The sequence below is a fragment of the Lupinus angustifolius genome, chromosome LG01 (genome assembly GCF_001865875.1).
Source record: "Lupinus angustifolius cultivar Tanjil chromosome LG01, LupAngTanjil_v1.0, whole genome shotgun sequence".
NCBI classification, from domain to species: domain Eukaryota; kingdom Viridiplantae; phylum Streptophyta; class Magnoliopsida; order Fabales; family Fabaceae; genus Lupinus; species Lupinus angustifolius.
The window spans coordinates 612,817-638,918 of record NC_032009.1 but is presented as its reverse complement, the minus strand read 5'-3'; the positions used below and the strand labels follow the sequence as shown (position 1 = coordinate 638,918).

General features: G+C 31.0%; 4 protein-coding genes across 7 annotated transcripts; 2 read left to right on the top strand and 2 right to left on the bottom strand.

Annotated features, from left to right (window-relative positions):
• Positions 238 to 4,089, bottom strand: LOC109344009 (probable WRKY transcription factor 61). Its single transcript, XM_019582581.1, has 5 exons — positions 3,810 to 4,089; positions 2,451 to 2,525; positions 1,801 to 2,319; positions 1,491 to 1,604; positions 238 to 1,419 (listed from the first exon to the last, which is right to left on the bottom strand). Exons 1-5 carry the CDS (start codon positions 3,930 to 3,932, stop codon positions 475 to 477), a joined length of 1,776 nt encoding a protein of 591 aa, XP_019438126.1. The 5' UTR covers positions 3,933 to 4,089; the 3' UTR covers positions 238 to 474.
• Positions 12,537 to 17,585, top strand: LOC109343966 (delta-1-pyrroline-5-carboxylate dehydrogenase 12A1, mitochondrial-like). 3 transcript variants are annotated; one of them, XM_019582528.1, is made up of 17 exons: positions 12,537 to 12,763; positions 12,964 to 13,037; positions 13,134 to 13,237; positions 13,381 to 13,448; positions 13,686 to 13,743; positions 13,892 to 14,005; positions 14,234 to 14,317; positions 15,048 to 15,152; positions 15,408 to 15,521; positions 15,704 to 15,835; positions 15,919 to 16,008; positions 16,166 to 16,255; positions 16,497 to 16,706; positions 16,827 to 16,937; positions 17,066 to 17,145; positions 17,239 to 17,398; positions 17,434 to 17,585. In XM_019582528.1, exons 1-16 carry the CDS (start codon positions 12,678 to 12,680, stop codon positions 17,375 to 17,377), a joined length of 1,659 nt encoding a protein of 552 aa, XP_019438073.1. In that variant the 5' UTR covers positions 12,537 to 12,677; the 3' UTR covers positions 17,378 to 17,398; positions 17,434 to 17,585. The 3 variants fall into 3 exon arrangements, with proteins under 3 accessions (XP_019438073.1, XP_019438066.1, XP_019438056.1); XM_019582521.1 differs by having other exon boundaries at positions 17,239 to 17,393; positions 17,429 to 17,557; XM_019582511.1 differs by having other exon boundaries at positions 17,239 to 17,557.
• LOC109343958 (protein NRT1/ PTR FAMILY 4.6-like) lies at positions 17,774 to 21,415 on the bottom strand. The gene is made up of 5 exons (XM_019582498.1): positions 21,293 to 21,415; positions 21,070 to 21,172; positions 20,525 to 20,742; positions 19,087 to 19,527; positions 17,774 to 18,920 (listed from the first exon to the last, which is right to left on the bottom strand). Exons 1-5 carry the CDS (start codon positions 21,293 to 21,295, stop codon positions 17,946 to 17,948), a joined length of 1,740 nt encoding a protein of 579 aa, XP_019438043.1. The 5' UTR covers positions 21,296 to 21,415; the 3' UTR covers positions 17,774 to 17,945.
• On the top strand, positions 24,045 to 25,782 carry LOC109343984 (homeobox-leucine zipper protein HAT5-like). 2 transcript variants are annotated; one of them, XM_019582546.1, is made up of 4 exons: positions 24,045 to 24,203; positions 24,508 to 24,893; positions 25,117 to 25,159; positions 25,196 to 25,782. In XM_019582546.1, the coding sequence occupies exons 1-4, from the start codon at positions 24,101 to 24,103 to the stop codon at positions 25,573 to 25,575; spliced, it is 912 nt and encodes a 303-aa protein (XP_019438091.1). In that variant the 5' UTR covers positions 24,045 to 24,100; the 3' UTR covers positions 25,576 to 25,782. The 2 variants fall into 2 exon arrangements, with proteins under 2 accessions (XP_019438091.1, XP_019438084.1); XM_019582539.1 differs by having other exon boundaries at positions 25,117 to 25,782.

Below are 26,102 nucleotides of genomic sequence, written 5' to 3'. Positions count from 1 at the left end.
TATTATGATATGTATATTTGGTTTTAGCTAAATTTAAATCATAAGCACTATTTGATAGAGTATCAAGAGCAGGATAACATAATATCAATGACAACCAAATAAGCCCAGCAAAAAAGGTTTGATTATTTTAAATGAAGTTTAAATTCTCTTCAAAGTTGCAAAATTTTAGTTGTAACAATGCCATAAGGCCATATAGATTATAAGATTTTCATATAAACATCACAATATGAGGGGGTGGGGTGGATATATGTTCAACATTATATTATTTTTGTGTCTACGCTAAGTTTTCTTGGCATCTTAATTACATCAAATCTTATTCAAGGTAAAAAAAAACTCAACATACATGTAATTAACTAGCTACAGAGAAACATCACGAATCAATTAATCGGTGTTGTCTTTATCACCAGGAGATGCAAACGCACTTTTGGAGGTTGAAAACAACAAAGATATTGGTTGACACATCAAACTTCCCATCTATGTATTCGTGGAAGTTTTGTTCAAGAAGTTTGATGCACAACCACCATTGGTCTTTGAAGCTGAATTAGCCAAACTAGTAGAAGATGCTGGAAACATCTCTGCCCATTTTATTTTTTGACTCAACTTTTCTCCAATACCTTCATTAATATTCCCTTGTGTGCTTCCATTAGCACCACTACTTCCAATAAATGAACTAAGTGCTGCTGCCAATGCTGTCTGAAAAGTAGGGTCTGCTGTGATTGCTTTTGTTGCTGCAGCTATAGTATCTGGTAGACCATGTTGATTATGAATAGTACTAGTAATAACTCCTTGAGGAAGGAACGTGTTGCTGTTTTGCATGAAGGGTTGGTAAAAGTTTTCTATTGGTTGTTGTTGTTGTTGTTGTCTTGCAAAGTTTACAGTGCTAAGGATGTTGTTGTTGTTCTTGTTGCTATTATAAGGTTGAGTACTACCATAGTTGAGGAACCCGTTATTACTCCAAGACATTATTGCATTATTATTGTTGTTGGATTCAGTGGAACTGAAGTTGAGACTTGTAGTGGAAGATGGATATCTTGGTTGATTATAGTTTGAAGTATTGAATCTAACAAAGGGAGATGAGGATAAAGATGGGTTTGAAGTAAGGTCTAGTGTGATGGTTGGATGTGAAGGTGAAGATGTGAGTGCAGGACTAGAGAGGTATAATTGCTTTGGTTTGGAACCATCTGAGAGATAAAATTTGAGGCCATGAAGATTATTACTATTAGCATGATTGTTCATGGTTGAGGTTGTTGAGGTAAAAGGGATTGAGCTAGAGTGAGAGGTTGATGAACCAGACAATAGCATTGAAGCTGCTGCAGAAGTTGTGGAAGCCATGGCAGTAGCTGAAAGAGGAAGAGAGTGGTTGTGTGTTCCTTCATAGGTGGTGATTAAAATGGACATGTCCTCAACACATCTTTGCACCTGAAATATATTGGATACAATTATGCTATTTCAATATATAATACAATGTGTGTGTATTTTATGAGATATACCTGTTTTCTTACTGGGCATGATGGTGAAATGGTGCAACGATAATAAGCTCGAGGGCAAGGATTTCCCTTTGAAATCTTTTGTCCATATTTCCTCCATTGGCATCCATCATTCATCTGTTTTAAAAACATGTTAGAGGGTAGAAAGTAAGATAACTTATTAACTTAACATAATAATCAATTAAACTAGTACTACTATTCTAAGCATGTTCTAGTTATAGTTAAAATTTGTTCACAAAACAACCAACTCTATAATTCTATACATGTGCCAAAGTTCAAAGTAGAATGAGGTGATTAGAGAAGAGATATTTACAGTTGGAGTTTCACATCTTGCTCTCACACAAACTCTAGCTTTCTTTGCAGGAGTTTGTTGTGAAACTTCATCATGTTCAACATCTCTCACTGTCTTCAATATTTTACCAGCTTCTTCCTTTTGTACTTCAGAACTATTGGTTGGGCTTGTAGTATTTGGAAAATTAGCTACATTAGTAGTGCTTCCTGATTTTGATGTTTCATATTTGCACTCCAATCCAAGAGCCAAGTCTTGGTTAAATTCTTCTTCATCCTTCAATATTGGTTTAGTAACTTTTATAACTTTCTCTTCATGATTTCTTGGAACCCTACCTAGGCTAAGTGAAACCATATCCGATTCCTCTATTATTTCTTCATGGCTAAGATTATTTTCTTTATCAGTAGACATTTTTCTTTCATGAAATTGCATTTGCAATGTCCGGTACTCTTCCATTATTTTGTTCAAACTCATCTTTAACCGTTCATTTTCTTCTTTCACTTCACCCATTTCAGCTTTAGCTGTTTCAAGCTGATAATCAACCTACAATAATCATCCACAAATACATTTGATATGAGTTAGACAACTTTAATTATTCTTTATAAAATATTAGTTTCTTATACTTCTAAACACTGAAAAAAATAAGATACTAATATGTAACTTGATAAATGTACCTTGTTCTTTTTGACTGAGCATTCCTTAGGTTTAGCCTCCTGCATGGATCTTTCAGCATTAGTCATAGGTGGTTCCTGCATCACACAATTCCATTTGTTTTTCAAGGATCCAAGCTATTTATAAGAATACAACTAAGGATTTGTGAATTGCATAGTATTATTTCCTTGTTTATTGTATATAAAATTAGAAAATTTGTAAGTTCAAGTATAAACGATGGAGCTATGAGTGTATCCAATGAGGAGTACATGAACCTAGTAGAGAATCTTTTGGTTTTAATTAATGTTCATGTGCAGTGTGAATTATGATTTATTAGATTTCATTAGTTTTCTTTCTAGATGCAGTCAACTCTTATAATCATAGGCTAGATTCATTATTTGAACTCTCTAGAAAGTATGCCAAAAAAATGCTAATATCTTCGGTAGATAGCAAAAGAAATTATTTACATGGTTATCAATACTTTCAATAGTCACAATCAAAATTTTATCATTATGATAAATTGATTAAAATTAAATGATTTCATTGATATCCTTATTACTTTCAACCAATCACTGCTTTTGAATACATACAAATCTTAAATGCAGTTGACTTGGTGTTGACCAATTCAATAATAGTATATTATCTTAATAACTGGGCACATATAATTAAATCATCTTTTCATTATGATTAATTAGGATTTCTAAGCATGTTTATTGATGTATTATTAGGCATGCATTAGACAAAAAAAACACTAAATTGTAGAGGTTAGATGTTGTGATTTTAGGATAAACCGATTTGTTAAAGATTTTAAGGTGATGATAACACAAATCAATTATGCTGTAAAGTCCCTTTTAATTAATATACATAATTAACTGAATTTCATAAGTAGACTATTTGATTCACATTTCTACGTAGAAAGAATTCACTGAAGATACAAATACCATAATTTTTTTTATTCTTTGATTTTAGAAGAATAAAAACTACGAGCTATCTATTTTGCCGATTGATTGGCTTTTTATTTATGTGATTATCAAAGGACAGCACATATTTATATGATTGAATTAAATGGTGAAATTACTTTTAACTATATTTGCATAAACAAAATCGAAATCTTTTTAAAGCATGGTTTTAAAAATATGTGCATGGTTTCAATACAAGTAGAAGATACTTACTTTTTTCATTCATAAACCAGATATATACTATATAAACCAAAGTGTTTTACAAAAAAATTATAAAAGGAAAATGATTTTTTTTCGAAAAAATTAGAAAATCATGATTTTCATTCCCCTCTTCACAACCTAAACCATCAAAAAATGTACACCAAGTAAGATTTATAAAACTGATTTCACACAAATATATATCAAAAGAGAAATAATCTTCACCTGAACAATACTCTCTTGTTTATTATGACGAAGTTCATCATCATTAACACTATAATCACTTCTCTTCTCTTCTTTGACTTCACCACCACCTCCAGAACCAGATCTTCCTGAAGCAAACTCCATATATTGATGAAATAATAGCTTTTCTTTCTCTCTTTTTCGCTACCCTTTCTTCCTATACACTTTCTTCTTTCTTTCTTTCTTTCTTTCTTTCTTTCTTTCTGAGTCTTCAAACAAAGCCTCCTTCTATATTAATACAAAGAGAGAGAGAGGACCTGCATGAAGTATTTGACATTTGAAGAGTATTGACAAATTAAAATGAATAAATAAAAGAAAATTAGTGATTCTGCGCTGGCTTGCTAACACGGATACACACGTACTAAATGTCAAACATAGCTCAATCCACTTGCGCTTAAAGAAAATAACATTTTTAACCTAAGTTTGTTTATACAGCGTTCATAATGTTTTTAATTTATGAGGTTATATTTACTATAATGATTAAGCAATTTACATTAGTGACGTTAGTGTAAGTGATTTTTAAATATACATAATCTCAGCCGTTGGCCCTACTTTCATTTAACAATAATGAAGTTAAAATCAAAATCATGATTACATAAAACCAAGATTTTTTCAGTTTTTATCCTCACACTGGACACAATTCTGTCCAAACCGGAAACATTCACGAGCATGTAAGGTTAACTCTCCCAGCATGTATTTTTCATTCATAAGACTCAAAACCGAGACTTTACTTAAGGGGAATCAAATATATATCAATTTAATCCATACTCGTTGTACATAAAACCAAGATAGCAACAACTACGATTAATTGGACATAAGTGTTACATTGGTAAAATGCATTATAATCTCAGTCTACCAAATTATTGAAGGTAGATATTACTTATTTTATGTACAAACTCATAACTTTGTCCACTAAACAAACAATGTGACAATAAATTATTGTATAAGTCTACAAAATTTATAGTAAAATAAGGAGAAGAATTCAACTTCCACGTTTGATGAGAAGAGAGGGAAAGTGAGGTTGAAGCCGCAATAGTCGCACCCCTCCTAGTGGCCTAGTACAAGTGTCATAGTTGAAGTTTCATACAATATTATTGTAAAGTCACATGAACCATAACAACAAAGGTTTTCATAGTCAAACCTTTTTGCCACCAACATTTATTTAATCTCTTTGGTCTTCTCTTCAAGAGTCAAGCAAATTAATCTAGTTGGACTTCTTGCCTTTAGCGTACCATTATTGAGAAAATAACGTTTGGTGCAATATCTAACAACAAATCAAGTTTTTAATTAATATGGATTATTGTTAAGTTATTATTTATATAAATATATAACTACTATGCAAAAATTATTCAAGAGAGGGTGAGCACTCATACTGGCTCCTACCTCTTAATGAAGGATCAAACAATCATCGGATGGATATATATTTATTTTTTAGAGTTATTTTTATTAAAAAATGTTACATATGAATAATTAGATATAACATATACATATATAAATATATGCAAAATATAATATAACAAGTTATATAGAATATGTGCAAAAGAGGGGGCGATAACCTCCTTCTTAACATATAACCACATGTCTAGTAAAGAAATGCTAAATTTCATACCATTTTAACAACTTTTATTAGGACATTCTTCAAGGAATATAAAAAAGGAAAATAGTTTTATAAAACTAAGTTCAACACTTATATTAAGAAAACATCATTTTTTAATACAATTTTTCTTTCTTTCACGAAACATGTAAAGCACTTGTCAATAACCTATTTTTTATAATACTAAATAAAAGGTCATTAAATGAAATAATGATATATGCAGGGTGCATCAAAACAAGGGTTATGGGGATTTTTCTGGTATAAAATTGTGTGCCAGACATTTTGGTTCTTTTGCAGGTATTCTTAGTTCTGACTTCTAATACCTAATAATTAAAATATAATTGAGGCTTTTCAAGATTGGGACTATCCAATTAGACCCTTTCTTTCCAAGAATTTTGTCAATATACAATTATATTTTGTGGAATTTTAATACTTAACTTATTAGCTATCCTAAATAGATAATATCAAATAATTAAAAATATAAGGTTATCCAACATAAAAAGCTTAGCTCCAACATTAAAAAGAAAACTAAAAAAAATAAGAAAAACATATGACAAAAAAAGAAGATATGTACAATATAGTTGACACATACCCCTATAAACGCACACATATATTTTTTTATCTTATTTAGTAGAATTTGATTGTCTTAGAATATGAAGACAAAAATATTTTAGAACAGAAGATTCACGTTCCACACATATATAAAAATGAGAGGAAGCCATGCCTAGAGTTGCCTTGCTCTAGGTCTATTGCTCTCTCATTAAACCCATATTTTGTCAACCAAGTACATATTTTAATTTGTTTATAATTTAAATTTTAGGTGGAGAGAGTTTCAAGAAGCAAATACTTGAATTATCATTTTTTCTTATTAATAAAAAACAATTAACGGAGCTTTTCAAATTAATGATTATTTTTTCTCATAATTTAGATGTGACCAAACATGTAAAAAAATAAAATGAAACTTTGTAAAATAATATTATATATATATATATATATAAACGACATAGCTTATAAATAAAAAACGATATAACATATAAGATTTTCCATCCATCCTTATCCCCTTTTTTGTTCGTATTCTTCCAAAGAACCTAGCTTTAAATCCATCAAAATAGTGAAATAATAGTTCCTCATTGGTTCATGCTAGATTAATTGATGATGACAGCTCTTAATAATATCTAGGGTTTCAACTTATAGCTACTTGCTTGTGGATTCTTTTTAAAATATTCAAAATCTACTTGTCTTTTCTTGGGGCACCCACGTCACTTTGAAGGAAAAAATCAACTCCTATAATTTTCAAAAATATATTTTCTACATCCAATTTTGTTCAAGAAGTTTAATAAGTGACATCATTTTTTATCGAGTGACAGCATCTTATTTAGGTAAAGAAGAGAGAAAAACAAGTAAAATAAAGTTTGACAACCTCCTTTTTTTTAAAATAAAAATGTGCAAAAGATAAGGTTGTAATTTTTATGGGACACGTTATCAATAGTTTGTATTGACATGATAATATTTATATTCTAAAAAAATATATTACTAGACTAATGTATTATTAAGTCACCTTCTGAAAATAAATCAACTTAAATTCAAAGAAGTAGCTTTTGGTTTTGGTGTAGGTACACCAAGTCAATTCACTTGAACAAACGTGGGCTAGGCCCTGCAAGAAAGGTGTTTAATTACAATGAATTAGACACCACAAGTATAAAAATCACAACCACATATATATATATATATATATATATATATATATATATATATATATATATATATATATATATATATATATATATATATATATATATATATATATATATATATATATATATATATATATATATATATATATATATATATATATATATATATATATATATATATATATATATATATCCTCTATCTAACTAGGTAAATAAATAATTTGAAGTACTTTTTCTAACTACACATTTTTTAATATTTATCTTGGGTAATTAAAAAAAATTCTTCAGGTGTGAGAATCCCTCATGTTTCATTATTTCACAATACTACACTCTAGGCCCGCGTCAAACATTTTGGGACATGTGCTAAAATAAATAATTAGGTTTCTTGAAAATAAAACAACAAAATCATCAAAATGAAAATTTAGATTCTATTGTAAAATTAATATCCAAATTTCTATAAAATTTTAAAATATTTTTTTTGTAACACTTTAACCAACCTCAAAAATAATATTGATTTTTATTTGAAAAGTATCATTCTTCTACTTTTGCTTTCTTTGAATCAGAATCACTAATCAATTTTTATATTCAACTTTGTTAATATATTATTTCCAATTGACATCAATCTTATTCAATTCAGTCTTTACCGATATAATGTACACGCAAGTAGGACTTCTACTTATACAAAAATTTCTCTCTACAATTGCAATAGTGAGATAAATAATTAACACAATTCGATATGTGTTTATTGATTTCGGAAAATATTCTATCCATTTTAAAAACTTTAAAATGCCAATCCCTCCCATATTTTCTATAATTATAACTTGTCGAAGTAACTTTACCGCACATGTAATTCATTTCCACCAATGTCAATTTGATTATTCTTTATAATTGCCCTAGAATCTCATATGTATCCATATGAAAAGAAAATATTTGATATATATAATATAATAAGCAAAACTATGATTGAATAGATTTATTTTTTCTATAGATACCTATGTGAAGAATTTAGGCTCATATCATCTAATAAAAACAAGTTCTCGCAAGGAAATAGGAAACATAAATATTTTCATATTATTTATACTAGCGTGTTGACATGCACTGTCGTCGTGCCTGTCAACCCGCTTTCCTATCGTTTGTAATATATAGTTTGTATTTTATAAATTCAAATATAATTTTTTGCGCTAAATTTACGGTTGAATTTATTCAATTGGTCTTATATTCAATTTTTTAATGCACTTTTAAAAATAAGAAGATAATAAGGATAAAATAAGAAAATAATATTATATGATTTTTTGGTAGAAATAAAAAGATATAAAAAGATATTGAGGGTAAAATAGGAAAACACAAATTACACCTTGATGGGTGGTTATTTTGTGTTTTCCCTTTATTAATAGTATAGAAGTATAAATATTGTAAAAATGAATTACATTAGACCCCATAAAAAACTACTTTTTTTCTGGTGGAAATAAAAAAACTACTTTTAAAACCCAATGAAAGCAACATAAAAGATTTAATCTATAAATAACTAAATAAAATTTAAAAAAAAAAGTATATTTGTTGAAATATCTCATACTTTTTTCTCATAATTTTCCCGCAATTTTTTCTTAATTGTCTCATGCAGCAGTATGAGAAATATAGTGTCAGGAATTTCAAGTGAATAATATTTAGGGAAAAGAAATTTTAATACTTACATTATTGAATTAGCATTGGTTCTTTACTTAGTTCATTTTGTTAATGATATTTTTATTGGTTTGGACTTTCTCATTCACAATACACAAAATAATCAAACATTTTTATGAGTTTTGGGTCAAACAAAATCACCATGAAATAAATTTCTTTCTCCAACTCTAAATAAATTTACCATTTTTTAGCATTGAGTTTTGAGAGTACCAAAACTTTACATATAGAAATAAGATATTGACCAAGATATAATATGTCTAAGTCAACCATTTTTTGATGAAGGGAGTATAATATAATTTTTTATCTATAAATCAGCCATGCTACAAATTGAAATACATTATTGTTGAAATATATTATAATATTTTGAGTTAATATTATATTAGACTAGTAATTAGTTTAAATTAACTTACTTTTTATTTTCTATATAATGGGCTGATTAATTTTTTTACAATTCGATTAAATCAATAATTTACTCATATCATTTATTCAATCAATAAAATACACCATCATCTTTCTAATTTTTTTATTTCTAGTAATTATACAAATAGAGCAAGGTAAGACATTGGATTAGAATCAATTACAATTCTAATATAATAAGGGATGAAGCCATCTATTAACAATATAATAAAAAAAAACTTCTTCATGCCACATGTCACATCCTCCTGACATGTTTTCCCTTCATGCCACATGTCACATTTTCCCATCTTAATAAAATGTTCTAAGTTATTAAAAAAAAAAACTCATTCATGTCACATGTTATTACTATGTATCTTCCCACACTATCCTTACTTTTTATAAAATTTATATGTTAATAATTTAATAATAATTAGCGATTGGTCTATGTTGCTATCCCACCAAACTAGATGAGATTGAAAAAATTATAATAGACATTGAGCATTAGATGAGATTGAAAAGATTTTTCACATCCAAACTATTTCTTTACACTAATCTATGTATATTATTTAACGTTTAATATTAATCTAAGAATAATTGTATTGTTATACCTCATCAAAGTTTTGTAACACTTTTCCAAAATTAATATTTCAGATTCTTTGAATTTTAATTTTTCTCTATTATAATTGAAAAATCAAATTCCAAATTGAAGTTTTTTATAACTTTTAAATATATTTTTAATAAAAAAACTCATTTAGTATAATGATTTGATTTCCATTTTTTCATTAAAAAAATAGTATTTAAAATTGAAAAAATCATTTCATTTTCTATAAATTTTAAAATATTTATTTTAATAAAAATAATATGGTATCATGTTTCAGACTTTCACTTTGTTATTTCCATTAGAAAATTCAAATTAAAAATTGTCATTTGTTTTTCTTATGTGATTGAATATGGAAATACACAGGTAAGACGTGTATTCTTAATAATGTGAATGTATAAGTAACATATGTGTTTTAACTATGCGAATGAATGCATGAGTAACATGTGTTTTCTTAGTAATGCGAATATATAAGTAATATGTGTGTTTTTAGTCATGCGAATGTACGGGTCACATGTGTGTTCTTAACAATACGAATGCACAAGTAACATATGTTTCTTAACCATATAAATGTACATGTAATATGTGTTATTAATCTTGCAACAAAGAAGTATTATCCCGTACATCGCTGGTGCACGGGTATCTTGCTAGTTTATACTCTAAAATTTAGCCACATTCCTGTAAACTAATTTGTTGATTTTTAATTTATAAAATCATGTTTGATTAAATGAGAGTGTACATAGAATTTAAAAGTATTAATAACTTCACCTTGACAATTAGTCGTTCAAAATTTTCATATGTTTATTCGACAACTAGTCATATGTGTGAATGTGTTATGTAACATAGAAAATGATTAATAAGGAACAACTTTGGCAAATGGTACGAATATAATATTTTATTTTCGTACCGTATATGGTTTTGGCAAATACGTAACCGTATACTTTTCCATGTATATCAAATATTTTCTTAATGTTAAAACCATTACACTTGTAAGCTTAATTACGACTTCTAATTGTAAACTTGGCTAATATTTAAGTGACAGCTTTCCTTTGTTTTGAAGCAAGATATATAATTGACTAATAATCCTAATTTATACATCAGAAAACTTACGTTGAATTAAAGTTTTTTTACACAAAATCTATCTATTTTTAATTTGGGTGTATAGTTTTTTACTTAAATCATTACCTACAAAAGTTCTTATTGTTTTTTTTGCTTTGACACCATTAATTAAGTTTCTAAGAGATTTTTGTTTGGATAAGCAAAAGTATTTTATAGGTAAAGAGTTAATCACTTTCAAAATTTTAATAGATAGTTTATATAAGGAGAAAAAACTCTGCAAGAACATATATTAAAATAAAACTTTCAAAATAAAAACAAGCACCTAAACTAATAAAGAAGCACTCCTATTTAATTTCCAATTTTATAGAGGAAAAGAACATCAAAATAACTGTCTCGGAATAAAAATACTTACTTTATATTTTTGATCGGAAATGAATACTTACTTTATTATTATATTATTTTTTGATAGGCACTTAGTTTATTATTGCGTCATATAAAAATTAGTGGTAAATTAAGACTGTTTCAAATTTTAAAACTTAACTTCACAAAGACTTATTAAAAGAAAACAAGTGAATTATGAAATTGGATTTGATTTTTGAAAAAGACTTCTCAGTTTTAGTCATTTTAGTTTGGTGTGCAAACCCAGTTGCCAGTTATATTGAAAGTTATAGATTATTTTATGTATTGTTATTATAAATATTTATATATAGTCGGTATATTATTTATTACTCATTTATATTAATTTTTAGAAGAGTTAATAATAATTAAATATAAATAATAAATAATACAATAATAGAGTACCAAACTTATATATTTGCATATATTTTTTTGTCTCTTTATAATATTATTTCAACTTGTTGGACTTGGGAGCCAAGAATTTCCAATATAAAATGCATCTCGAAATTAGGATGAGCGTTTGTATGGGCCTTTGAGGATTCTCATGGTGATTGTTTCATTTGTGAGCGTGACATGTGTCACCGTTCAATTGGAAATGAAGATAGTTTTAAAGGAAAAAAAATCCTAGCCAGCGCCACGTCATCAGTGTATTTTCTTCTCTATATATTTTGTTAAGCAAATTTTAAAGAACTCAATCACTTATATAGACAAAAATTTAACTAAATTTTAAATTCCAATTACGTGAGTAATTGATGCATAGGAGGAAAAAAATAAATTGGTGAAGAAAATATATTGTGAAATAAATGAATGGTTTTAGTTTTGTACATTATCAACCATTGATTTATATTAGTTTTATTTGAGAGTTAATGAAGATTAATAAATCAATGTAGATGATTAATAAATCAATGTAGATGATTTACTAATAATACAAAAATATTTACACTGACAATATATACATATTAAATATTTGTTTATTCATATCACTAATTATTTATTGTTCAGAGTTAGTTATGACTACGATGGTTCTAAGTAATTGGACATGCAATACCAACACCTACTCTTAGTTAATAATAGCCAAACTTCCATATATGATTATCAACATAATGCTAATATCTGATCCCAATAAGCAATCACCAAAAAGAATGAAGAGATATGGTTATTTAATAAAAGAATCTCTTAATGCTAAAATATCATATCGCATCCCAATAAATGTGGGTAAGGTGGTGAATACTTACGTGGTGGCACGTAAGTATGAGATGTAAAAATGACCTAAGTATAAAAACTATGGCCCATATTAGTAGCATGTTCTGTTTTGTTTGTTTTGAAACTAAACAGAGAAAGACTCATTCTTCATTCTGCATTATTTGTAGTACTGAACAAACTCTTAACTCAAACTCAGTGAGTGTTCTCTCTCTTGAAACATAAACATCATCATGTTCAACTTTGTTGTGAACAGAGGAGTTAAAGCTGCTTCAGTTCAACGCATATACAACACTTTCGCTTCTTTCAACCTCCCTCGGTATTTTTATTCACAACCCATCAATAAATTTGCTTTTTGCTTTGCCATATTGATTGAGAATTTGAGATCTAAGGTTGAAACGGTGATTCTTTAATTATTAAACAAATTTACATGGCACAGTTAGTATGTGTGTAATTTTTAATACATTTCTTATTATGTTTTTTGAGCAAAAGTTCATTTTTTTTCCGAATATGTTGTAGCTATGTATCATCCTTTGCCACAGTTGATGCTGAAAAGATATCTGGTTCTAGTCCTGCTGAAGTTTTGAACTTGGGTATGCCCTGATCATAATTTCAATGTCAAATGTTATCAAACTTATTGTGCCATGTTTCCATAACCATCATTCTGATTGTATTGTTTTCAATTTCAGTGCAGGGCAAATGGGTAGGATCTTCTAACTATAATACAATTGTGGATCCTTTAAATGGAGACTCATTTATTAAAGTTGCCGAAGTCGACGAAACAGGCATTCAGGTGCAGCTCCCTAATGAAATATTTATCTTGTTAGCATTTTCTTCTGAATTTAAATTTGAAAGCTATAGATGAGTTAGTTGTAATTTAACACTTGGGTTGAGACAGAGCTCTTGACTAAAATTTCAATCTGTTTGTATGATCAGCCATTTGTTGAAAGCTTGTCCAGCTGCCCCAAACATGGAGTGCACAATCCTTTTAAGGCGCCCGAAAGGTATTTGCATATTGTCCTCCACATTTCTTCTCCATTTTCCTTTTAAGAACATAAGAAGCTTTATAAAATACATGGGATCTTGGTATTATATAGCTGCCTAAGATAAGAATGTGAAATTTTTTGTTACTGTAACAGACCTATCATTTTTACATAAATAGTGGAATTAACATTGTCATTGTAGTATTTTATGCTTTAGACTATGGCATCAATTCTTACATTGTTGAAAATCTTTTGCAGATATCTTATGTTGGGAGATGTAACTACTAAGGCAGCTCACATGCTATCCCTTCCTAAGGTATTTGGAACTAAAGAGAGGATTTTCTTTTTCATTTCCTATCTTTTTCCCTTGTTACTTATGTGAGTTATAAATTGTCACTAGTTGTTTTCAAGAGCATTCTTTTTTCTATTATAATTGGAAACTTAATATACTGCATGTCACACAGGTTTCTGATTTCTTTACAAGGCTTATACAAAGAGTTTCGCCGAAGAGTTACCAGCAGGCTCATGGGGAAGTTTTTGTAACTAGGAAATTTTTGGAGAATTTCTGCGGAGATCAGGTACATCAAAATCAGACATGTTGGCAATAAGATTGTAAATCCCAAGTAGAATTTTGTCATTTCCTAATATGTTTTCCTTAGTAATTGGTAGTTACACATTCATTGGTAAATATTAGTGACTTTCCTTCTTATTTCAATCATTATCTTATATGATTTCCTTAGAAAAGTTTGTATAATTCCTCGTGTTTTCTTCTTTGTCCTTGCTTCATTTTAACAACATCTCCACAGGTCCGTTTCCTGGCAAGGTCTTTTGCAGTACCTGGAAATCATCTTGGACAGCAAAGTCACGGTTTCCGTTGGCCATATGGTCCGGTAAGGGTTTTGATTTTTAACATTTGTATAACCTATTCTTAAGGACTAAAAAGAGTATCTGCTTGTCTCTCTCCCCACTGGTCACATTGTTGATTGTGCTAATTTTATATATTACCCTGATCAAGCAAGTTAACTAAATTTATGGAAGCAGTAGGTTTAAGAGTACTCTAGGAGACTCTTGATAGATTGCAAAAATGAAAAATAAAAGCAGCTTTCCTAAAATAAAACCCAGCAATACATAACTTTGTGGCCCTGGTTCTTTAATATCATATTAAGGTTCAGTTGCATCTTTATATCAGGCTGATATACATGACGATCATGCTTAGAGTGGCTTATTTCGTTTATGGTTATTAAGGATAAGAAACATTGTATGTGGTTGCAATTAATTACACGCTTTGGAAGGCAAATCCTTGAACTAGAGTTTTGGGTTTTTTGCTTACAAGAGCTCAGTCTTGATAATGAATATGCTTTCTTTAATCAAATCAGTTTTATTTTCTGTACCAAAAGAGAACTTTTGGTTTTAAAGTCCCATTGATGTGAATTCTACTTTTAAAAAGGAAATGCAAATAGAATGTTTTTTTATTTGGTATCAAATTTTGTTTAGACTAGTGGTGTCATGCAGTGTTTCCATGAGTGTCTGGTTTAGTCAGTGAAAAATCAGAGTTTTCCCCTCAAACCATAAACATTCACCTTCCCACCTTCTGTAATCTCAAAACCGTATGTCCTGCAGGTGGCGATTATTACACCTTTTAATTTTCCATTGGAGATTCCAGTCCTTCAATTGATGGGTGCACTTTATATGGGCAACAAGCCAGTCCTTAAAGTTGATAGTAAGGTGAGTCTTTTGGGCACTGATTGTTGCAAACTTTTTTTACATTACATCTAATACAAAATCTATACATGAAGGCTAGCTTCTAAACTGCATGAAATATTGTTTACAATCGGGGAAAGTAATTGTAATGCACTGATGCAGTTGGTATTTCCTTTATGTGGTAGAGACCATTGTATTCTTTTGTTGGATGTTGGAAATATTAGTTTTACTTCATATCCAAATCTTTCTATAGTGAATGTTCTACTGAAACTGTTGTAGGTGAGCATTGTCATGGAGCAATTTTTGCGTCTGCTTCATACCTGCGGTTTACCTGTAGAAGATGTTGACTTCATCAATTCTGATGGGAAGACAATGAACAAGCTTTTACAGGAGGTTGGTTGTCGGCATTTACTCAACGATTTTCTTTTTTGACGATCCACATTGGTTAAACTCATATTAGCCTTATTTGCCGGATTTGTTATCTTTTGAAATACTTTATACTGTGGTATATCTATATCTAGTACTTACATGTTCTTTTTCTGAGTATATTGAATCATGTAGTATTATATTTACAGGCGAATCCACAAATGACCCTTTTTACTGGTAGTTCAAGAGTGGCAGAGAAGTTGGCTGTCGATTTGAAGGGCAAAATTAAACTGGAAGATGCTGGATTTGACTGGAAAATACTAGGCCCTGATGTCGAACAGGTTTGTTATATCTTGTGGATCTCAGAATGTATTGATTCAACTTTCAGTTCTACAATATTTTCTCTCTTGTTGTTTGATTGCAGGAAGATTACATCGCATGGGTCTGTGACCAGGATGCATATGCATGCAGTGGTCAAAAGTGCTCTGCACAATCATTGCTATTTCTGCATGAGGTCAGCCACTATGGTTATTTTGAGGACTTTCCACCATTATATATTCTCAAGAACTAGCTAAAGCTGTAAATTTGGTGTACTAAACATATCTTAAATTCACGGAGATGGACGTGTATAATGTGACTAACTCCATGGAGTTTAATTTTCCTTTGTTCAGAACTGGTCTCATACTTCCTTCATATCTAAGTTGAAAGATCTTGCTGAGAGAAGAAAGCTAGATGACTTGACAATTGGCCCAGTTCTCACTGTAAGTATACACATCTTTTTACTTGTTCTTTTACTCTATCGACCGAGGATTAATATCTAAAACTGCTGTGGCCCTCTTGAAGTTTAAGCATTCTTCTACAAGATAAGCATTCTTATATGGTATCCATACTTCCCTGTAGTTCATGCATCTTCCTCAGAATAATTATCTGCTACTCTTTATGTTACAATAAGACAGCTTCAGTTCATTTGAAATTCTTGACATATTTTTCTCATATCTGCAGTTTACAACTGAATCAATGCTAGAACACATGAATAAATTACTCGAGATACCAGGCTCAAAGCTGCTCTTTGGGGGTCAGCCTTTAAAGGACCATTCAATCCCGTCAATTTATGGTGCTATTAAACCAACTGCTGTTTATGTTCCTCTTGAGGAAATTGTTAAGGACAACAATTATGAACTCGTGACCAAAGAAATATTTGGACCTTTTCAGGTATGCAAAGAAAAGGCTTGGAACATGAAAATAAAGTTTTAAGATATCTCTTACTTTTATTTTTCAATACAGTATCAGTTTGCTCTTTGTGACATTAATATGTTCAATTTATATTCTCAGATTATTACTGACTACAAGAGCAATCAATTACCAATTGTGTTGGATGCTTTGGAAAGAATGCATGCTCATTTAACAGCTGCTGTAGTATCAAATGATCCTCTCTTTTTACAGGCAAGATTTTATAACTCAGATTTACTTATGAAATATTTATCCTAACTATGTTTTAACTTTTAAGCTATGTGGTGGGTTTTCATTTCTCAATCTGATGTTATTACTTGTGGTGAAACATAAAAATGCAGCAAGTGATTGGAAACACAGTAAATGGCACTACTTATGCTGGTCTTAGAGCAAGGACTACCGGAGCACCACAAAATCACTGGTAAGTGTACAATTTTTCTCGTGTTTGTTCTACTTGTACGTAAGATCATCGATGCTTCAATTTGTCTAAATTCAAACAATAATGTGATTGCAGGTTTGGGCCTGCTGGGGACCCTAGGGGTGCAGGAATTGGAACCCCAGAGGCTATAAAACTCGTATGGTCTTGCCACAGAGAAATTATCTATGATATTGGACCAGTGCCAAAGAATTGGGAAGTTCCTTCATCAACTTGAGAAGTTTAGATGTTGTGACAGGAGATAAATAACAATGCAATCAGCAGTGTAGACAGCGAGGTAGAATACTATTAGCATGTAGTAACTGATGCAGATGTTATATCAGTGTTTTCCTGACATGTTTAGATTTGATAATAAATTTTGGGATATTATGTGTTTTGGTTAGCCTTTTTCTCTTACTTATATTTTGCTCAGTCACCATATAACATGTGAACTTCAATTGTGTGAACTACAAGAATGCAATGACATAAATAATCGAAGTGTCATATTTTTGCAATGTTTCTTACGTATTTTTGAACAATGTGTATTAAAGATGATAAAAAATAGGTAGAGATAAAAAGAAATGTGTGCAGTATCATACATATAGTTAAAGCAATTTGATTTTGTGCAATGGACTATTTTAAAGTTGAACGGTGCACTTATTAAATCAATAATTCTACTAGAAGGTAAGTACATCAATATATATCCATTCATGAAGCTGACTCTAGTGGGTATAGGTAAATAAAGGTGGACTACAACTTATTATTACACTTTTATAAAGTTACAAGAAATGTTTATGTCCCTTACATTATCCAAGCCTAGTTAAACATCTGTATTTGTAGGAGTGTGCCCAGAAGAGATAGTGAATGAAATTGATTCCACTAAGCACACACATCAACCAATAAAACCTCTCAAGGTGATAATGATTCAAGTTGTTACCAAAGAGCCATGGTTTGTGTCCAAAAGCACTTGTCACCTTATTGATGATGGACACAAGTGCCGTGCTGAGGAAGTAACCCATGGCCAGTGAGGCCCACGAAAGTGCTGTAGCTAAAGACCTCATGCTCCATGGTGCCTCAGTGAAGAAGAATTCCATTGTTCCAGCCAATGTGAAAAGATCAGCTGAACCAAGGAATAAGTATTGTAATGCCACCCATAGGAATGTTATAGGAAGTGGCTTAGTTGTGTCTAGCAAATTATATTTTTGAGCTGTTTTCTTTCTCTTGGTTTCTACTAAAGCTGCTACAGCCATTGCCACAATAGACATAAATAGCCCTGTTCCTATTCTTTGTAAATGTGTAATGCCCATTTCTGTTTTGGTTACTTTTCTAGCAAATGGAGCAATGATATGGTTGTAGAGTGGGGCAAGGATCATGATGAATATGACAGGGAATACTGGTAGAGAAGCTGGTGGGATTTTGAAGTGACCAAGTTTAGTATTCATAGTGGCTGATTGTTGTATTGAGAAGGTAGAGAGTTGAGCAAGGCAACAGTTTAGCATTATGGTGGAAATAAATATAGGAAGAATTTTTAATACTATCTTGACTTCTTCTACTTCTTTTACTGTGCATTGTAGCATTGGGTGGTGCACTGGTCCCATCACTGCTTTGTTAAGGAATTTAAGGCTTTCTGTTGGAGTTTGAGTACCTTCCACTTCTTTTTCAGTGTCATTCACTTCTCCTTCAACCATTTCAGTTGTATAGGATGGACTTGTGACCATGCTCATGATAGCATTGGTAGAATTCCCACCTTTGCAGTTGTTGATAATTGCAGCAACAATAACCTGCCAGCAAATAATCAAAAGTTAACTGATAAAGAGAGTTAAGCAATTATTATAAATAGTTCATCTCTTACATATTGGATAAATCAATCATTACTTAATAGTTAACACTTAACAGTGAAGTTGCCATATATTTAAGTAGTGGCAACTTATTCATAAGTATGTATACCTTCAACATGGTTGTGATGGGGCTTCCTTCTGGAATCTTGGTTCGGTATGTTTGTGAACCAAGAAGAAAAACTGGAAATGAGAGCAATATTGATGCAGTTGAGACTCCAAAACCCCATTGCCATCCCTTGTTGTCTTCAATCCAAACAACAAAAGTTACTGCAATCAATGCCCCACATGAGAGGCTGAAGACAAAGTAATTGAAAAATGAAGACCTCATCTTCCTTCCCTCTTGAGTACTCTCATCAAACTGCTCAGCTCCATGAGCAGGAAGTGAACCTTTTATTCCTCCAACACCTAGTGCTACCAGATACAGCCCTGCAAATAGCATAACTGCTTCTCCATCATGAACTTTCTGGCATCGACCGTTGCCGGTTACTGCGACGCAGCTTGGTGGTCTCAGTGTTGGTATGTGTGCTTGTATTGTAAGCATTAGTAGACCCTGTTTCCATTAGGTAGTTTCATGTTTAGAAGATAGGATCTCACATGGAAGTTGTTATAATCTTTCATAACAACAGGAAAATATATCTATCTATTTATTGCATATTGTGGTTTAATTGTATGAGAAATTCATTGAACTCAACATTTTTGATAAATCCATGCTTCTTGGATAAGTTTTTCTATTTGATAAATTATCAATAATATGATGTCAAGATCACATGATTTTGGAAATTGGCTCAGTTAGAGGTTCATTTGTTTCACTGTTTTACAGAGGGGACTAGTTATATTGTAGTATTGTACTCAGAACTTGGTTATGTCAAGGTTGAGAGTTGAGACTGGCCTTGTTTCTGTGGCATATAATCACAATAACTATCATACTTCTCTTTATTTTCATAATATCTTCTGTTTTATTTATTTATTGAGTTTTGATTTGAATTGAGGTGGGGCAAGCACTGTACTATTTGGAAGACTATCAAAATCATGACCATGTGGGTGTCACACACGCCTCTCAAAATGTGATCATTGCGATGTGAACTGAAAATGGAGTTTTGAATTGCAACCATTGAAAACATGTTTTTAAATTTTATGTGATCAGATGTAGTTGTGTTGCGACCATATCATTGTGATTCAGTATCATCGCAACTATAATATTACGGTCCCGTCGGTGATGGGCTCCTCACTTTGATGCAATCCATCAATGATGAACCCATTTACAAAGCTACAACAATAAAGACATATATCTAGTTTCCCTTCACATCATTTCAGCAAATGATACCTATGACTGTGATCAATAAGCTTGTTTGCTAATGCTATGGTAACTTGATGATTATAATGTGTAAGGTGAGTTTACAAATATTCATTAGCCATTGATTTATTTTTATTCACACGTGCTTGATATTTAGACACCTATTCAAATTAATTTAATAGTCTTGAAGCTCTTTTTCAAGAAAATCCAATATACTATGTAAAATAGAAGGGTAATTGGGATAGGAACATACCATGAATTCAATAGCAGCACTTATGAGAAAAATGGAATAAGTGGTGAAAAAAGCATCAGCCAGAAATCCACCAAGGATAGCTAGGAGAAAAGCTGTTCCCATGAAGTTGGTCACAATGTTGGCGGAACTAGATGGTGAAAAGTGTATAAACTTGGACATGTATAATACAAGGTTGCTTGCAGTGGCAAGATATGCCAGGTTCTCCAATACCTCCACACCTGTGATTTGTGATAACAAAATCCTAATCTCATTATATTTATCTATCGGCATCGTAAATCATGTTCATCGATAAAATATTAGATTGATATTCATTTAAAAGTTACACAGACATACGATTCTATCATCTTTTTGCCAATAGAAGTACTTCATGCCTATTACATGTAATCTATTATGATTGATATTTTACAGCCCAATATTAAGTGTAATGTAACATTCATTTATATATAAATTTTATGTACTAAATAACTACTAAATGTGTACATAAAATCAGATAAAAAGAGAAAATGTGTTCAGACTGCACTAACTACTAACTAGTAAGTAATTACCTAAAACAAAGGAAGCAGCAATCATGCCACCATGATGTCCTTTTATGGCTGGTCTGTTCCTCCAATCCACATAACCTTCCCATACATGAACGTGTGCTTCATCCTATAACACTTTTCTCAGTGGTGTTAAAACAAGCTAATTAAAGACAGTGTAATACTGTACTAGAAACTAAAATATGAACTATAGTAAACCAACATAGGAAATTAAGATGAAAAACTTTACCATCTCTAATTGATTAATTTCTATATCACTTTATCTTATTGGTGTCAGAAATAAAATACTTGATTGAGAGCACTTTCTAACATATTGCAAGTGATAAACGGCATTGTTGTATTTATAGATGAGGAAATATAATTTCTGATACGAAGGGAAGAGTCTAGACTTTATGAAAGAAGCAACTATTCATTCTCTTGGATCTTTTTACGTACCTTACATTGTTGATGTTGACACTTTCTACCGTTATATATATATCTTTCTTGATTTTCTTTCCTTTGTTTATGAGACAAAAAACTCTTCCTGTTGGGAAAGAATTTCTTATTTTGGTAATAGTAGTAAAATGGGAACTAACTTTTCATTCCATATTTATTTGGAACTTGGAATGTTCTCACTTCTTCTATATCTTTCCTGCTTATAATGGTTATGATAAATGTAAATGCAAATGATGATAATCAAATCCAATATGATTAAAAAATATTAAAACATGAGGTGGTGGTCATTTATGATATAATGCATGTTGGTGAGTTGAAGGTGGAGTTAGATAATTGCATGAACAAACCATGCAGCGTGTTCTATCTTCACAACTTAACAAGGAATGGTTATTAGAGTTCCATAAAATAGGACAAATATTTATGAAGCAAGTGGGAAATAAAATTAAAAAGGGTCATAATTATATGATGTTGAGCATGAAGATAAAGTCAGAGAGAAGCTTTTCAAGCATGCCCTACACTCCTATTCGCCTATATAGTGGTTTGTCCACTGTCTTATGAATGATTTGTCTACTTCAGCATCTCTTAACCATGTTTTAAAAAGAGAGAGAGAACATGTTCTAGTCAATCCCTCTTGACCAATAGAAAAAAAGGGGACCATTTTAAATGTATGATCCAAAACATCCTTAATGTTTGAAATTGGGCATGTAAATTATATTTGATTGCAAGAGTATATGTGATTCGTAGCTATCAGGTCATCTAAGTTTTTTGCAGGTCATGTGAATTTTGTCTCCTTTCAATTTGTCTAAGGTCATTTGAGAACTAGTACTACTATTCATATTAAGAGGAGCATAAATAATGTGTTGTTGGTTTAGTAGTGTAAGACTTCACTAGATCATCAAGATGATCAAAATGTTAATGGTTTGATTTCTTATAGTGATATTTGTTAAGAGAGAAAACCACAAACCCTGAAAAAAATTAATTCTTTACTCAAAGGGCAATGATAATACCAAAAATATATTAAAAGGGGCATTCACTATTCCCTGCATGTTAGTGTATCCTTTTTTACGAGTACCGTCCTTAATTTGTGAGCCATGTGATGAGTCTCCTTTATCCATGATTATAAATAAAAATATGTGGATGTAGCTGATGAGAACAGTAATGTGGATGGTTGATCCCTTATGATCCAAGTTGGGTGGCTATGAGCCTATGAGCCCCTCATCCATGGGTCCAAACTGGTTCGTACACTACCTCTTTTGTTAGTGATGATAATATAGTTCCACTTTGGAGAGTAGCTTGTGGGCAAACATTAGCATTTTGACCAAACAAACTATAGGTTTTGGTGGTTATACTATTTTATAACTATAGATCAAAAGATTCTTGTTTCTAAAAGAAAGGGAAATTTTGTTGTAAAATAAAGACAATATTACTCCAAAATGAAAACTTCAACCTTAGTATAGAAAGGGTAGGAAAATGAAGTTTTCATCACAACTAAAATGTAGATAGAAGTTGCCAATTTGCCATGATTCTGTTTGGGCATTTGTCATTAGTACATATACAGAAATGGTCTTGACTATTGAGGCCCATAAAGTTTGTTTATATCTGGGGTCAGCAAATTGAAACGTGGGCTGGGTCATGAAAATGTGCAACTATAGTATTCGGTCGTGGTTGTGGCACTAGTAGCAGTAAAATGTAACCATTTTCTGAACCTGCTTTCTTTCACAACCATAACCATTTTATTAGTAATATTATAACAAAATAAATAAATTTAAATAATTTCTACAATGATTCTGATTTAAGAATGAGCCCTCCAATTACTCTAATATTAAAAATGAGATCCCAGAATAGAGTTGTTTTAAATATTAACTCAGAAAATAATAATACTAGTAAAAGAAGAGGATTATGCAAAGATAGAATAGATTTATTTACATTATTCACTACCAGTTATGCCTTAGTATGTTGCTTATATAACTGGACAAGTGACATGATGAATGAGGGGATAGAGTTTGTAGAGTAGATAAAATAAATATTTACGGAAAGGGCATGACCGTAAGCAGACACTTGGTGTCACCTTAAAAATGGAGATCATTTATATACCAAGTCAATTAAAAAAAACATAAAATATATTTTTTATATCAGTTGAATGTGTGATTAGTCTGATACATGGAGATATAAACTTTTTGAGATAGGTGATACTAATTCCCCATTAAAGGGAATATATAGGGATAGAAATCACTTATATATGATGATGTTTTATTCTATGTCTCATATTTGTGGATATTATAGAGCTAAAGAGAAGTGGTCCATCTTGTTTTCATGGTCCACAAATAGAAAGAAAACCAGTCCCTCTATCTGTGTCTATCTCCTTCTTCTCCATTCATACTAGTTTTGAAATTGGGTAACTCTCCCTATTGGTATTCTGAGAGAGAGTGATGGGTATGCCCTGCCGTTGTTCTCATACCTCCCACATCACTGAAATCATTATTACAAGCTTCTTTCGCCACAAATCTTAGATCTCTTATTCTCTTTTCTCAATTTCAACTTATTATAAACTACAACTAGGAGTCTCTTTAGTAACACTGCTACTCAATTCAACCTTTCCAATATGACTCTTTTTTCACTTCACAATCAGAATCAGAATCAAAATCAAACCACTTCTTCTCACTCTCTTCATTCTCATTTCCTTTCTTCATCTGCTCCTTTTCTAGGTCCGTATGTATTCTCTCTCTCTTTGTATCTTCTCTTCTTTCTTCTTCTTATGTAACAACCACTCTCATTAATATCATAAACTTATTACTATATATATATTATATATCTAAAGTGAAAGACGAATAAACAAACATGCACTTAACAAAGTTGTGAAATATGAGTACTTTACATTAATTTACAAACAGTTATATATATATATATATATTGAGTGGTGTTAAGCTTTAAACTTTAAATTAATGGATTTGAAATTCGTCATCAAGCATGATTAACTAGACAAGACAACCTTTTTGTTTATTGGTTTAGGTTCAAGATCCATGGTGAGTTTTGAAGATGTTCAAGGAGGGAAAGGGTATAACAGATCCTTCTTCACCGCTTTTGATCCTGATGAAAATGTTGACCAAGTGTACTTTCACCAACCTGAGAAGAAGCGGCGTCTCTCTGCGAATCAAGTTCAGTTTCTTGAGAAAAGCTTCGATGAGGAGAACAAGCTTGAACCTGAGAGGAAAACTAAGCTAGCTAAGGATCTTGATTTGGAGCCACGCCAAGTTGCTATTTGGTTTCAGAACCGTCGTGCACGGTGGAAGACTAAACAGCTTGAGAAGGAATATGAATCATTGCAGGCTAGTTTTGACACTCTTAAGGCCAACTATGATGACCTCCTCAAAGAGAAAGAAAAGTTAAAATCAGAGGTAATCAACTTAATGTGTTCAATTCCGAAACTGCATAGTAACACGACGTTAGTCTAGTATGGTAAGGTCATGCTAAATCTTAGAAAGACTAGAAGATTAAGTGTTCGATTATTGAAAGTGACACTTGTTTTCCTTACCTATAGAGTAGGAGATACCTATAATTTCTCTTTCATTTTACTTGCATCACCTAATAGTATACATGTTTGTGATTTTTTCAAATTAGGTGGCAAACCTTACAGAAAAGGTACTTGTAAGAGAGCAACAAGGAGGGGATTATAAAGAGGGTGAAAGTAAAAGAAAAGGATTGGAGGAAGCACTCGAAAAGCCTTTGATTGAATCAGTTTCGGAAGGTGAAGGGTCAAAGGTTTGTGTTGAGGGTTGTAAACAGGAAGAGATTAGTTCAGCCAAGAGTGACATATTGGATTCTGAAAGTCCTCATAATTATGTGGATGGTGTTCACTCTACAATGCTGGAGCTGAGTGATTCTTCTTATGTATTTGAAGCAGATCAACAAGATATTTCACAAGATGAAGAAGATAAATTGAGCAAGAACCTCTTCCCTCATCAACCATATATCTTTCCCAAGTTTGAAGATGTTAATTACTCTGACCACCCTGGAAGTTCTTGTAACTTTGGATTTACTGATGAAGATCATGCCCTTTGGTCCTCTTGGTCTTACTAAGTTTTCTTCTATTGTGTACATATATATGTTATTATGTTTAGTATTTGCCCTTTTTGTTAAGCCTTTAGAAATGAGTGCATAATATTAATAACCTCAATGGGTGTGGCTTTATTAGTATAGAACTTATGGTTTCTGCCTTTGTTTTGTTACTACTAGATTGTAATGAAACTGTTGATTCCAATGTAATAAAATAAATATATCATCTTACAAAATTATCCTAAAATAATTACGTACAGATGAAAGATTTAATATATATATACTAATAATGTAAGTATATGTTATATTTTGAGTAAATAATCTATCATTTATATGTTAATCATTTTAAACTCAAACAAAAAATAATACAAATCAACGGTAGATTAATTTTTTTTACAAAGAGTATCCCTCACCTTATTGAGAACTAATCTATTCGGGTTCGTAGCTACCCTCTACTAATAAGTATCACTCACAATAATTGAATCATTGATATTGGAGAGAACAAGTATATATTGAGAATATAATTCCAAAGATAAGTTGATTTTCCTATC

What these genes read in the sequence shown, in the direction of transcription:
- LOC109344009 (XM_019582581.1), bottom strand. Translation starts at nt 3,932, where the DNA reads ATGGAGTTTGCTTCAGGAAGATCTGGTTCTGGAGGTGGTGGTGAAGTC. An exon ending in AACAAGAGAGTATTGTTCAG is followed by an intron (nt 2,526 to 3,809) that starts GTGAAGATTATT and finishes TGTGTGATGCAG; the next exon opens with GAACCACCTATGACTAATGC. An exon ending in GCTCAGTCAAAAAGAACAAG is followed by an intron (nt 2,320 to 2,450) that starts GTACATTTATCA and finishes TGATTATTGTAG; the next exon opens with GTTGATTATCAGCTTGAAAC.
- LOC109343966 (XM_019582528.1), top strand. Translation starts at nt 12,678, where the DNA reads ATGTTCAACTTTGTTGTGAACAGAGGAGTTAAAGCTGCTTCAGTTCAA. An exon ending in CAATTGGCCCAGTTCTCACT is followed by an intron (nt 16,256 to 16,496) that starts GTAAGTATACAC and finishes TCATATCTGCAG; the next exon opens with TTTACAACTGAATCAATGCT. An exon ending in ATGATCCTCTCTTTTTACAG is followed by an intron (nt 16,938 to 17,065) that starts GCAAGATTTTAT and finishes ATAAAAATGCAG; the next exon opens with CAAGTGATTGGAAACACAGT.
- LOC109343958 (XM_019582498.1), bottom strand. An exon ending in TGCTGCTTCCTTTGTTTTAG is followed by an intron (nt 20,743 to 21,069) that starts GTAATTACTTAC and finishes CACAAATCACAG; the next exon opens with GTGTGGAGGTATTGGAGAAC. An exon ending in CCATCACAACCATGTTGAAG is followed by an intron (nt 18,921 to 19,086) that starts GTATACATACTT and finishes ATTTGCTGGCAG; the next exon opens with GTTATTGTTGCTGCAATTAT.
- LOC109343984 (XM_019582539.1), top strand. Translation starts at nt 24,101, where the DNA reads ATGACTCTTTTTTCACTTCACAATCAGAATCAGAATCAAAATCAAACC. An exon ending in TTCATCTGCTCCTTTTCTAG is followed by an intron (nt 24,204 to 24,507) that starts GTCCGTATGTAT and finishes TTATTGGTTTAG; the next exon opens with GTTCAAGATCCATGGTGAGT. An exon ending in AAGAAAAGTTAAAATCAGAG is followed by an intron (nt 24,894 to 25,116) that starts GTAATCAACTTA and finishes TTTTCAAATTAG; the next exon opens with GTGGCAAACCTTACAGAAAA.